The sequence below is a fragment of the Aotus nancymaae genome, unplaced genomic scaffold (genome assembly GCF_030222135.1).
Source record: "Aotus nancymaae isolate 86718 unplaced genomic scaffold, 86718_ANA_hifiasm-v0.15.2.pri h1tg000040l, whole genome shotgun sequence".
NCBI classification, from domain to species: Eukaryota; Metazoa; Chordata; class Mammalia; order Primates; family Aotidae; genus Aotus; species Aotus nancymaae.
The window spans coordinates 21,386,590-21,399,539 of record NW_026988454.1 but is presented as its reverse complement, the minus strand read 5'-3'; the positions used below and the strand labels follow the sequence as shown (position 1 = coordinate 21,399,539).

General features: G+C 35.4%; 1 protein-coding gene across 6 annotated transcripts in view; it reads left to right on the top strand.

The window, feature by feature from the left end:
* GRM1 (glutamate metabotropic receptor 1) overlaps positions 1-12,950 on the top strand; it is a 419,903-nt gene that overhangs the window by 373,031 nt on the left and 33,922 nt on the right. For 5 of the 6 annotated variants that reach the window (XM_021669747.2, XM_012452783.3, XM_064360591.1 and 2 more), the window contains 2 exons: positions 871-997; positions 8,016-8,946. In XM_021669747.2, coding sequence (XP_021525422.1) covers positions 871-997; positions 8,016-8,946 — 1,058 coding nt within the window. The remainder of the gene's footprint in view (positions 1-870; positions 998-8,015; positions 8,947-12,950) is intronic. The other variant, XM_064360592.1, reaches the window with a different exon arrangement.

The following is a 12,950-nucleotide window of genomic DNA, read 5'->3' as shown; positions in this document are numbered from 1 at the left end:
AAATAGGAGATGATTGATTTATATCTAACCATACTGATTATTATAATAAATGTAAATGTACTAAACAATAAAAGGCAGAAGTTGCCAGACTAGAGATAAAGGCAAGACCAAATTATATGCTGTCTAAAAGACATTCACTTTAAATACAATGTGTTTTTATGTTTATTTTTGTACTATGGAGTGTAAAGTGTTCACCAAACAAATTGAAAATGGGGGAAAGTTTAAACTGCTCAAATAACAAGTGGTTCTCACATAATTTTGAACTAGTAATTTTGCTACCAATACTTGATATGATCTTTTGAATTCATTAGAAAAAGTCAGGCAGGGCAATACTTGATTCTGAATTCTTAGCTGTCATTCTGTTTTTATGTACATATATATTTGCTCTTGAGTGAAACTGTTTATAATTCAGTCTTTCATAATTATAAAATATTGTATAATTACTTAGCTTTTATGAATTAATAAGGTTTTATTAGAGACATTTTGTGGTAAAACATTACTTGATTTCTCATGGAAGAAAAATGTATATGTTTTTACTTTTTTGAAAGTAATAAATATTAATATATACAAAGATTAAATTAAACTGTTTCATCTTTAACTCTGCGAAAAATATAGTCAAATAACTCTATAAAACAAATTAGTATTGAAAAGCCTACAAACCCAGCATGGAATGAATTGACATTTCCATCTGAACTCTAAGATAATCAAGTATATGCAAATTCACATTCTTAAGATTCCTCAGTGTATAAGATTTATTTTTCAAAGTTAGTCTTTTCTTCTTTATGCATAGTCTGAAAACAAGTCCTCATCTGAAATAGAAGCTTTTCTGAGAAAACTATCTTTAAAATTCATGAAATATCTGTGTTATAGGTTATACGGAAAGGAGAAGTGAGCTGCTGTTGGATTTGCACAGCCTGCAAAGAGAATGAGTATGTGCAAGATGAGTTCACCTGCAAAGCTTGTGACTTAGGATGGTGGCCCAATGCAGATCTAACAGGTAGGAACTGCCTCACTTGGAAACCTTGTCCCTGACCATTTGCTATTATAGAGTTGTTTTCTGTTTTTCCTTTAAATTGTATTTGAAGGTATTTCTGGCCACCTGAATTTATATTTGCAGTCATTCCTTGAATATCTCCCATGGATGAGGCACAACTGTAGGTCCTAAAGATAGAAAGGTAAATGAAACACTGTCCCAGCTTTTATTTTGCTTAAAATCTATCAGGGAAGGAACATGGAAAAATATAATAAAATATAACAGAATGATTGAAATAATAGAGATATCTATAAAGTGCATAAAGTTTGTTAGGCAGACCAGAAGAAAAGAATTTCAGACCTAAAGTCAAACATGGGAAACATGAAAGAGTATGACACATTTACAGAAAACCATAGAACAAGTATGTGGCGTTGGTGGGTAGACATAATGGCCCAGTAGAGTAGTGGTCAGAAATGAGAATAGACAAGGACACTGACGGGATGGCCAAGTGCTTCTGTGTGACCTTCTTCTACACGTTTGGACTTTGGCTTTAAGCACAGGAGAACCACTAAAGAATTTTAAAGTGGTGAATGACATCGTGATATCTGTATTTCTGAAGTATGCTTCATGTGGTGGTATAGGGAGCTGTGCATTGATGCAAGTGAGTTATTTGAAAACACGTGGACTAGAACAGCTACAGTGGGAATGGAAAGGAATAAATGAATGGAACAGATGATTCACTGGTAAAACCAATGGAACTCAGAGGGATTGATTATATGAGTTTGTAAGTTTCCTAAGGGTGATGTTCATATAAATGAATTTTGTTTTTCACAGACCTTGTTATGAGCTTACAGAAGAGAAATGATTCATAAAAATTTGCATAAATTTTAGGAGCCATAAAGGCTTTTTTTTAAAAAAAAAAACTGAGTGCATAGACACTGTCATCTGAGTAATCTAGCCTCTCGTCTTAGAAAGAGGGAGCTGAGGCCTAGAGAGGTGAAGTTGTATTGCCAAAGTCAGGAAAATAGAGAGATTCAGAACCTACTCCATTGACCCCTGAATTCATGCCTTTTTGGGTGCTGTTGAAAATCATCCGAAAATGTAATATTCTTGATGGTTGGTTACTTTTTTACTTGTTTCCAAGTAAGAATATGCAACAAAGAAATCATGCAGTTTATTCAAAGTATATCAGAAATGACTAGGTAAGTAGAACTAGGTCAGGTAACTAAAATTATACTTACTAAGTGACAATACCTTGTAAAATGTTAATTTCGTTAGAAAAAAATTAAACAGCAGCAGAGAGCTTTCATGTCACCTAGTATAAAGGTCCTTTTTAAAGAGAAGAAAAGTAGATCAGAATGTTTTTGAAGGTTAGGAACTGCATCTCACTCATCTTTTTATTTGCCAGCTAAATTTCATGCCTAAAAATCACCCAGGAATTTCCCACCTCCAGAGATTCCGCTTTGCTCATTCTGGAGTGGAACTCAGCAGATCCTGATGCAATTAATCCCTGTCCCACCCATTGAGAAACACCACTTGCTGGTGCATAGCCTGATGCCTTGAACATAATAGCTACTTAATGCATGTTTGTCAAATTGAGGGAATTAGGAAGAAGGGACTCACCCAAGGTCATCGAGGTCAATGCAGTTGGTTAATAGAAAAACCACAGTGAGAATTCATGATTGTTTGTCACTGGATCTAATGAATGCTCTCTCACTCTGCCATGGTTGCATGCAATGGACTGGCTTGGAAAAGCTTTTTCAACCTCATTTGGGACTCATGCCTTCCATCCACTTTACATTATTTCTCTTCAAATTGTTATCCTCCTTCATAGTGTGTGCCTCCTGCCAGGCCTCTTTTTCTTGTATAAGTGGGTCCCCTTAGATGGCCATTGTGTTTGAGAGCCGGAGTTGACTGAGAGTCACTCCTCTCATCTGTTTGACTATCACAGCTGACTAGGAAGAAGCTCAAAGACAAAAGTGACCTCTTTATCAGGTTAATCTTAGAAGTCAGAAGTCTTGGCTTTGAGGTACAAAAATTTTTCTCCTGTCTACATTTTTTGGGCTTTCTCAAACTTTTCTCACTGCTCCATTTCACTTTAATTAGGGCTTATCTCATACGTTAAAAAGAACTTCTATTCTATTTGAAAACATTATGATAAAAAAAACTTCATAAAAAGACCTGATATGATGTAATACTGGAACTCAAAGTCATATCTTTTATTCTCTAGAGATGCTCTATAGTGGAATTATTGTATATTGTCTGCCCACTGCCAAATGATCATTTCCGTTGATTAGGGATCTTTAACTTGGTAAAGTATTTTTAAAATTCTCCTTGGTTAAAAATAGATGAATATTAATACAGTCACATTTCTAAAGATTTCTCATATGCATAAAAGTCACTTTAACATTCAAACGAGTTGAGCCAGCAACTGCTCAGACCGTGTTGTTGGCTAGTAACAGGGATGCAGCCACGATGGGGTCATATATTCAGATGATTTTATAAATCTTATCTTAGGGTCTTTCAGAGTATAGATTTCTCATTCTGATGTATACTTGTGTTTTAATGATCCCTATTTATTCTGCATTTCTTTTGGTCTCATATATGAATGGAAAATGAAATCTCATTTACCACTTGCTTCATGCCATGTCAAGCACAAAGCAAGGGCATAGTCCATGCCGATGTGTTATGGGTGTTACCATGGTAGCGGTAGTTGTGAAAAGAGAAAACCCATGGGAACAGAATACGAAAAATCAGTAGAATTACTCAGAGAAGTAAATGCATTGCATTATCAATAGCTTGATATAACTAAATTATTGAGTTAGTATGTTGATTGTCTCTAATAATATCTAGGCTCAGATAAATTCCTATTAGTAGTAAGAGAAATAGTAAAGACAGCCTCAGATTTTTATAGCTTTAAATCAGTAAGGGAAGAAATATGAATAAACAAGAATATACAAAGGAGAGTATGATATATACAAGAATTTTATAATGATGATCTTGCACAGAAGATCATTGTATGGTTATTAGCATGCTCAAAGGTCCTTGGGTTAGCAGTTAACTTCCATGCCCTTTCTACTTCCGGAGACTTTTGCAGAATTTCAGTTTAAAATCACTAATAATCAGTATATTAAGGTTCCCTTTTATTTTTCTAGGGTGTTGGGAATTATGAGGTCATGAATAAATATTCCAGTGAAAATGTCCTCATATCACTCACTTTATAAACTGGAATGTTTCAGCTAAGAAATAAAAATATAGTTGTATTTTAGCCATTGTGAGGATTGTAGCTTTTTAACAGTGGAATGCTTACACAGAGTCATAAAATAAGCACACTATTTGAATTAGTACCTAGTAACAAATAATAGAGGGGAATGACTGTATACAATCCATCTGGACACCCTCAAAGGTTTCTTTTGCGATTTTATCAATATCCCATACATTTTTTCCAAATTAATTCAATTACAAATGAAGCATGAGCTGGACATATCTTCTGCTATCCTGAAAATGTCTTCCCATTGCTGTTTAATAGGCCAACTCTTCCCTCCAGAATAAGTTGTCTCATTTTTCATGAGCTGTACTGAGTTTTCACAAATGTTCTTCAAATGACACTTCTGTTTGAGATATCTACAGGTTTGCTTATCCACAGGCTCCCAAACCATAGACAACAGAGACCCTTTAGTTGGTTTACTGAAAGATCTGTAATTATGTTGATTTGAGTTATTTACTTTTTAAATTTATCTGGAAATGTCAAGCCATATATTGGATATTTTCTAAACTGGTAATTTTACATTTTAACTGGTTTTTCCCCATTTGATTCAACTAATTCAGGAGGTTTAAGTCTACTTACAGAGGGAGAGAATATGGTCCTTTTTATGTCACCTGTTGAACCTATTTCAGAACTATTTGAAGGTTTCCTAAAGTTTATTCTTCATCTTTATTTAGTTTACAACTTTGAATATTTATTGAAAGAAAAGCTTCTGAAAGTGCCTTATGTAATGCTTTTTCTATTTTTATTTTTTAAATGTTACACCACTGGGTTATTTTAATCATCTCTTTTCTACTCTTGCATTTAAACACTTTTCTCCATAAAAGACTAACAATTAATTGAATTAATTTGTACGTACTTGTTGTATGAACAATAAATATCTAATAAAATTTCCAAATTCTATAGCAAACATTATATTCTGTACTCATAAAGTTTAGGAAAATCATTAACGATAGGTCTTAATTTGGCTTTGCACCAGGATTTTTATTCAATTTCTATAGTTCTGACTTATGTTCTAGAAAGTTTAAAAAGTTACAGATTTTCCAGTGAAAACTCTGAAGACAGAGTAGCTCATTTAGAGAGTCAGGTAATGTTGCATAGTGAAAGAATAAAATGAAAAGAAGGTAGCATTCAGAAGGTTACAAAATCCTTGACAAAATTCATCTTTGAATTTGAAAATTTGTTTGCAGGATGCCAGCTAAAGGAGCTGACTATTTGGTATTTTATCTCCTAATTTGTCTAGAGCCCCTTTTAAATATTTTAATTTATTGATTTCATTATATTAAAAGTTCCCATATGGCCATTGTTATTTTAAATTTCTATTTTCCTATCTATCTATCTATCCATCTATCTATCTATCTATCTATCTATCATCTATGTATCATCTGTCTGGCCTGTATTGGGAAAAAAAAATAGAATTAATGTGAGACTTTATATAGGAAGAATAAATTCTTCCAGAAAGAGATTTGTATTTAGACAGAGACAAATCCCTGATACACAAGGAAGAGAGGCCACCAAGTTCTGTCAAAAATGTGTGCTTGCTAATGGTGTTTTAGATTCCAAAAGCAAACAGTGTAGGATGGTAACACACATTCACTAAATAAGTGATCTTTCATAAGTTGACAATATGGCAAGTACTCTTGTCAAGGTTTTCTAAGAAACCTGAGGCCAAGTGACCTACTGTTTTTTTACAAATTGGTTATCAGTTTATTGGATCTCCAAACATTAACACTCAGGGCCAGCCTGGATTGGACACTTCTTAGACCTACATGTTCCTCTAATGTTTATGAACTACCCCTTCTACATTCAACAGAAAAAGATGATTCAAAACAAAACAAACAAACAAAACAGAAAAAGATGATTCAAAACAAACAAACAAAAAAAGCCCATAAAATAAGACTTTGTACATGTATGTATATAATAGAGAAAGAAAACAGCAAAAGAATAAACAGATATGAAATTACCAAATTGTGTATTTCTAAAGTAAAATGTTTGTTGACATAATAAAAAGCTTATGTCTAATTACCAAATGGTGCATTTCAAAACCAAAGGTTATATGACTTAATATTTTAAAGATACAGGTGAAATTACGTTACACAAAGACCTAAGTTTAATGGCCTTCTATATAAAGGCCCACATGATTACCAATCCTAGGATAATGATAAGTAAATTCAACAACAAGAGCTCATTAAAATTAGCAAGAGCGAGAAAATTGTTGAGACTGACTCACATGGTGGTACATGGAAAGGACAGAATTTGGGCATGAGGGACCCAGTGGGTGACCCTGCTGATCAGAGCATCTCTTGGAATGTTATCAAATAAGGGGTCTTCAAAATTATCTTGGTGAAGTCCCTAGAAATATGAAACATGGTGAGACTAAATACATATATTTTTTAAAAAGAAACACAAAAGCCAAACAAATTGCTTACTGTAGTAAGGGATAGTTATGCTAGGCAGATACATTTTCTCTGAGCAGAAGACTATTTATTTTATATGGAGTTTTAAGAAAGTGTGGAGTTTAGGGATTGAAAAACCTTGCAGACTCTGAGAGCTTGTTGACATCACCTGTACCAATGTGATTACTCATATGAGACTGTTGATTAGTTGGCACTCATTTACTGAAGTGATTCTGATCTTGCCTGAGTGATTATCAGAAGCAAGGGCTGACACTGCTTGCTTGGCATACAAACACATGTTCATTGAGGCAAGTTGTTGATTGACTGACAGGTTTGGCACTGGTTCTGATGGTTCCTTGTTGCCGTGGCTACAGAACAATGAGTCTTTTCCTAAATTTATGGAAATGATTTTATTCTCACAATTTGGGAAATATTGGCCCAGACCAAATATTTTGTGGTTAAAAAATTCTGTGAAGGGGTTATCTCCAGAGCCTGACAAATTTTTCGCTCACTCTGAAATACAAAATAGATTTTATTCTCCGTCTAGAGGGAAAAAGTAAGTCAGGTATTTAGGAACAAATTCTGGTCTTTCCTTTAAAGAGCTAGGTTGGGGGAGATTTCATTCTTCCTGGATATGTCCATTAGAGGTGACTAACTCAAAGGCCCTCAGATTTCAGATACAGATCATTCATGATTCATGAGTAGAAGGGTGATATTTAAGGTGTTGATATTTAAATATTAAGATATTTAAGGTAACATTTAATTAGTTGGCACAACGAGTGCCAACTAATCAACAGTCTCATATGAGTCATCACATTGCTAGGGGTGATGTCAACCAGCTCTCAGAGTCTTCAAGATTTTCAATCACTAATATCCTTAAACCCTAAAATTCACATTGAAAACACTTTGCTGGCCAAAAACTACTTGTCTGTGAGCTGGACTTGCCTATGGACAATGACTACATCAAAAGAAAAGTTTTGTTAGGTTATTGCTTAATAATTTATTCTATCCCATTAACACCATTTAACCCTCACTGGAAACCAAGTGTCATTTGGGTGTTTTCTTTTTCTGAATGTGTAAAACCGAGTCCCGTTCACAGAATGACATCTATTTATAATGCTGGTGTTGGAAGAAAAGATCATTTTTATAGGTTCAAGTATGTCGCATTAGGCTTGTAATGAGGTTAGGTTTGAGGGTATAATTGTCCGGAGAAGACCATGATGTATCTTTATTTGTGTAATAGTGAGCATTTTAAAAAAATCATTAAATACCATAAATCATGAAGGATGCAAAGATGACTGTGTCCCTGGTGACTAATAAGGATGCTGTTATTCCTAGCAGAAACCTTGGATTCATGCTAAAATGATTTTTCTCATCACAGGCTGTGAGCCCATTCCTGTCCGCTATCTTGAGTGGAGCAACATTGAATCCATCATAGCCATCGCCTTTTCATGCCTGGGCATCCTTGTTACCTTGTTTGTCACCCTAATCTTTGTACTGTACCGGGACACCCCAGTTGTCAAATCCTCTAGTCGAGAGCTCTGCTACATCATCCTGGCTGGCATCTTCCTTGGTTATGTGTGCCCATTCACTCTCATTGCCAAACCTACTACAACTTCCTGCTACCTCCAGCGCCTCTTGGTTGGCCTCTCCTCTGCGATGTGCTACTCTGCTTTAGTGACTAAAACCAATCGCATTGCACGCATCCTGGCTGGCAGCAAGAAGAAGATCTGCACCCGAAAGCCCAGGTTCATGAGTGCCTGGGCTCAGGTGATCATTGCCTCAATTCTGATTAGCGTGCAACTAACCCTGGTGGTAACCCTGATCATCATGGAGCCCCCTATGCCCATTCTGTCCTACCCAAGTATCAAGGAAGTCTACCTTATCTGCAATACCAGCAACCTGGGTGTGGTGGCTCCTTTGGGCTACAATGGACTCCTCATCATGAGCTGTACCTACTATGCCTTCAAGACCCGCAACGTGCCCGCCAACTTCAATGAGGCCAAATATATCGCCTTCACCATGTACACCACCTGTATCATCTGGCTAGCTTTTGTGCCCATTTACTTTGGGAGCAACTACAAGATCATCACAACTTGCTTTGCAGTGAGTCTCAGTGTAACAGTGGCCCTGGGGTGCATGTTCACTCCCAAGATGTACATCATTATTGCCAAGCCTGAGAGGAATGTCCGCAGTGCCTTCACCACCTCTGATGTTGTCCGCATGCATGTTGGCGATGGCAAGCTCCCCTGCCGCTCCAACACTTTCCTCAACATCTTTCGAAGAAAGAAGGCAGGGACAGGGAATGCCAAGTGAGTTGTCTGACCTGGGTTTGACTCTCTTCTCTTCTCTCTTCCTTTCTCTCTCTCTGTCTCTGTGTGTGTGTCTCTCTCCTAACTTCCTCTAGTTTTCTGAGTTCTCTCTTCCATTTCCCCAATGACTTTCTCTTCCTTTCTTAATCTTTTCTCCTTTTGTTTAAATCTCACATTCTGTTGCAGTAGGAGTGCAGAACGGAGGCTTCTCTCTGATTTCATTTCTTTAAAAGAACAGGAGCAGGAAACAGTCCTCATTCTTGCCTAGAAGTGGAAGTTTCCGTTCTGTCAGTAACTTACCCTTTCACATGGGTCCTCCTTCTATGGAGCATCATTGTGGCCCTGGGGTCTGGCTCAGAGAGGCAAGCACTACTTATAATGTCTAGTTCTGACCATGGTGAAGGTAGCTTCTGATTTATCATTCTGGAATCACACCACTACTAAACTGGGGTGAAGGGGAGGAAAACTTAGTACCTGGAGAAACTGCCATTTCAAAATTTGATCACCACTGAGCACCGAGTATGTCCTAAAATAAGATCCCTCAAGCAACTATCTTATCACATCTCTCTTATTTATTGAACTTTATGTATATAGTAATAAAGATGTTCCACGATGTTATACCTGAATTGGGTCATCTCTGCTACTGCAAGGTCATGATCAGAATAGTCATAAAGCACCAAAAAAAAAAAAAAAGTGAGTCAGGTGATAAGCCCCAAACTCAAGACTTTGTGTGAACATTAAAGTACAGATGAATTCTATTCAAAGTCCAGATGATTTCTATAATTCTTCTGTGTAGTTTGTATGATAAGCACTTTGCTATTCTTTTTTTATTTTGAGAAGAAGCATATGTTAAAATTTGCATGTGTCACCTCTTTCTGTGACCCATGAAAACAAATTTAATGTGATATTTTTTATCTTAAAAATAGCATGGATGCTTGAAGTTCTAAAGGTAACTGAATTATCCAAAAAATAAATCATTTCCTCAATTAGCAGCATTAGTTTTTCTCTTTCAAATAATCTTTTAAAAGTAAAAAGTTTTAATAATAATCATAATAAGGTACACATTGTTTAATAATTATTCCATCCATCTGAACCTATCAGCAAGGTATTATAAGAGAAATGAACATTATTTTCCTCCATTTTGTAGGTGAGAAAAGTAGTCTGCTGTAAATTTTTGTAACTTTTATTATTATTATTATTGTTTTCTTAATCCCAAATGTGATAGTAGAATTTTTGTAACCTTTCAATGTAATTCCCGTTAGTCACTCTTTGTCTAGGTCTTAACTGGTATGATATTTCTCACTTTAACACATGCCAAAAATTTTAAGTGCTTTAAATTTCTTGGCTTTTTGTCTACTTTTCAAGCAGCAACATGGGCACCTTTTGCAGAATTTCTGTACTTTGAGGATCTAACAAGGGAGTCTTTGGGAAAACAAGTAAAGACATCCCTACTTTTTTTCAACGTTAGGATGAAGCCAATAACGTATGCTTACTGCTTGATGTATCCATTTTTAAGTGTGTTATAAGATGTTGATCATAAAAGTTGCTTAGCCATTTTTTTTTTCCCCTCTTACCATGTTTTTTATTCTAGCCAAACTCCCCTCAGTAGCAAACTCCTGGCAGGGAGTTATCAGGGATCATGAAAGCAAACCAGCAGTGCCATGAAATGAGAAAAAAAAAAAAAATTGACAATTAGCCGTAAAGTCCAGATGTAAAATGGCATCACTAACAATTTCCACTAAGAGGGAAGAATTAAGAGGAATGAAAATGAAAGTAAAGAAGGCATTCTTTATATTGGAACGTTCATGAGGATTAGAAGATTCGCTTCATTGCATCACCTGTGATTTTCTGAGGGTTCCATTACAACATCCACCATTATGCTGCTCCATGTTTCTAACTACCTTGCCTTTATTATGGTTCTTCAGAAGCTTTCTTATAATTTTGGGGTATGTGTCATTTTTGAAAGTTGTTCTTCTAACCATTTAAGGTAAAGAGAAAACCTACATAATTAAGTTATCTTATGTCGATGCCCAGGAATATGCATTTTTGAAAGCTCTCCCAGTGATTCTATGTACATAGATATGGGCACCAGTTTAAGTGAACTGTGAATAATGAAGAGTATGCAGTGCTTGCTGCAGAGATGAGTTGGAGCTAGCTGATGTCACATTACCAGTGCTAAGCATTTCACTAGTGGCCAGACATTGCTGCAAGAGATTATCTTCCCACACCTGGAACCACTTTCCTTATAAACTGAGAGTATTCCCTTCACTATTAGAAATGTAGAAATTAATTTAATGTGGGATCTTGCTTTGAGAGAAAAAGCAGTATGGCCTAAATGAACTGGATTGTTAGTCTAGGAAGTACTGGCTTTATCAGCAAACTGTTCAACTATTAGCTGTAATTTATCAAGCATTATTAAAATAATTTAATAAGAAATACATTTCTAATTAAAAATTATAACCTGCAGGTTTCTGAGTATAATTTAGACCTTCTCCAATATGCACCAAGCAGTGAGATGACCCAGAGAGGGTATTTGAGGTTAACCTTCTATGGAAAACAATCCTATATTTACTAATTTTTCTCAATTATTCTGCTGTTGCTCCTGTTGTAATTATGTGAGACCGTAATTTTAGTACATGAAAAAGAATCTTAATGCTTATGTTTTTACCCTTTTTATTGCCATTTTATGTTTTCCTAGTTTGTCTCCAAAGTTACAAAAACCACAAACAATCTAATATTTTTACAGCAGCAAAAATCTGCTCGAGTTTTGCCAACTGAAGCAAAGGGGCTAAAAACTCTAGAGAAACATCACCCGACGAATTTATTGCTATTCTGGATGTGTAACTCCTACATTTGTGGTACACTGAGGGTGCTCAGCAGTCTGCATGTGTAGCTATAAACACAGAACAGATGCTGTAATGAAGAGCTTCCAACTCATCTATCTGTTTGAACATTGTTCTGAGGAGTTGCAAGTCCAGCAGCATTCTCATGACAGGCTGTTTCTGAGATACGTGGTTCGAATGATGTTGTGTGTCTGTTTTTAGCAAAGTTTACTTCAACTTTTTATTTTATTCACAGCTGAATATCTGACAGAACCAAAGGTTTGGACACTTTACATTTTCTGGAATATCATTTAGGAGGAGTTTAATTAATACACTGGGTGTTTGGGTTACTTGAGTTATTTATAATCAGAAGTCCCTTCAGGCATACTCCTATCCTGGAAGATCAACTGCAGTTGCCTTTGACACTTCTCATTTCTTTAGCTTTTTTTAAAAATGAACATGAATGGAAAAATATTCAGGACTTATATTTAAAAATATTGAAAAAAATCTCTTTCTTGGCAATAGAAAAAACGGAAATCTATGGACATTTATGAAGAAGTAAATTATTTAGATCCAAGTTATTTAACACTTCTTTTTAAGGCAAAATGAGTTAACATTATTCAACTGAAAAATTCAAATATCTTGTAAATGACACGCTTTTTAAAAACGTAATTATATCAATGATTAAATTTCAAACAAATATCTCTAGGTTTTTCCTAAATGAATAAACTCATTGAGTACCAAACAATTTGATGGCACATGGAGCTGAAATGTGACAATACATTGCTATGACCTTTTGCATGCAGAATTGTGTACAAAACTAAAAACAATTACAATTCTTCCTCCCTAAAGGCATCAGACTGACACAAAGAAGTAATTTTAAAATATATTTTACTTAAGTAACCTATAATGGTTATTGTTATGCTACCTGGATTATTTCTTGAGTATTTGAGATTTTTTTTTTAACTGAGTAAAGAACCAAGTGAAATTCTAAATAGAATAATGCTCTGAGGAAATTTTCCACTTTGTTCTTCTCTGCTGGAAACATATGTTGTCCACCAGTAGAAGCAAATAAACATGCAGCATTTTCATTAGGCCCTGGGTAAGCATTTTGATTTGTCTTTCCTCTGATTATGAAAAGAGATGTATTAGTGAGCTTACAGATATCACAGCCAAACAGAA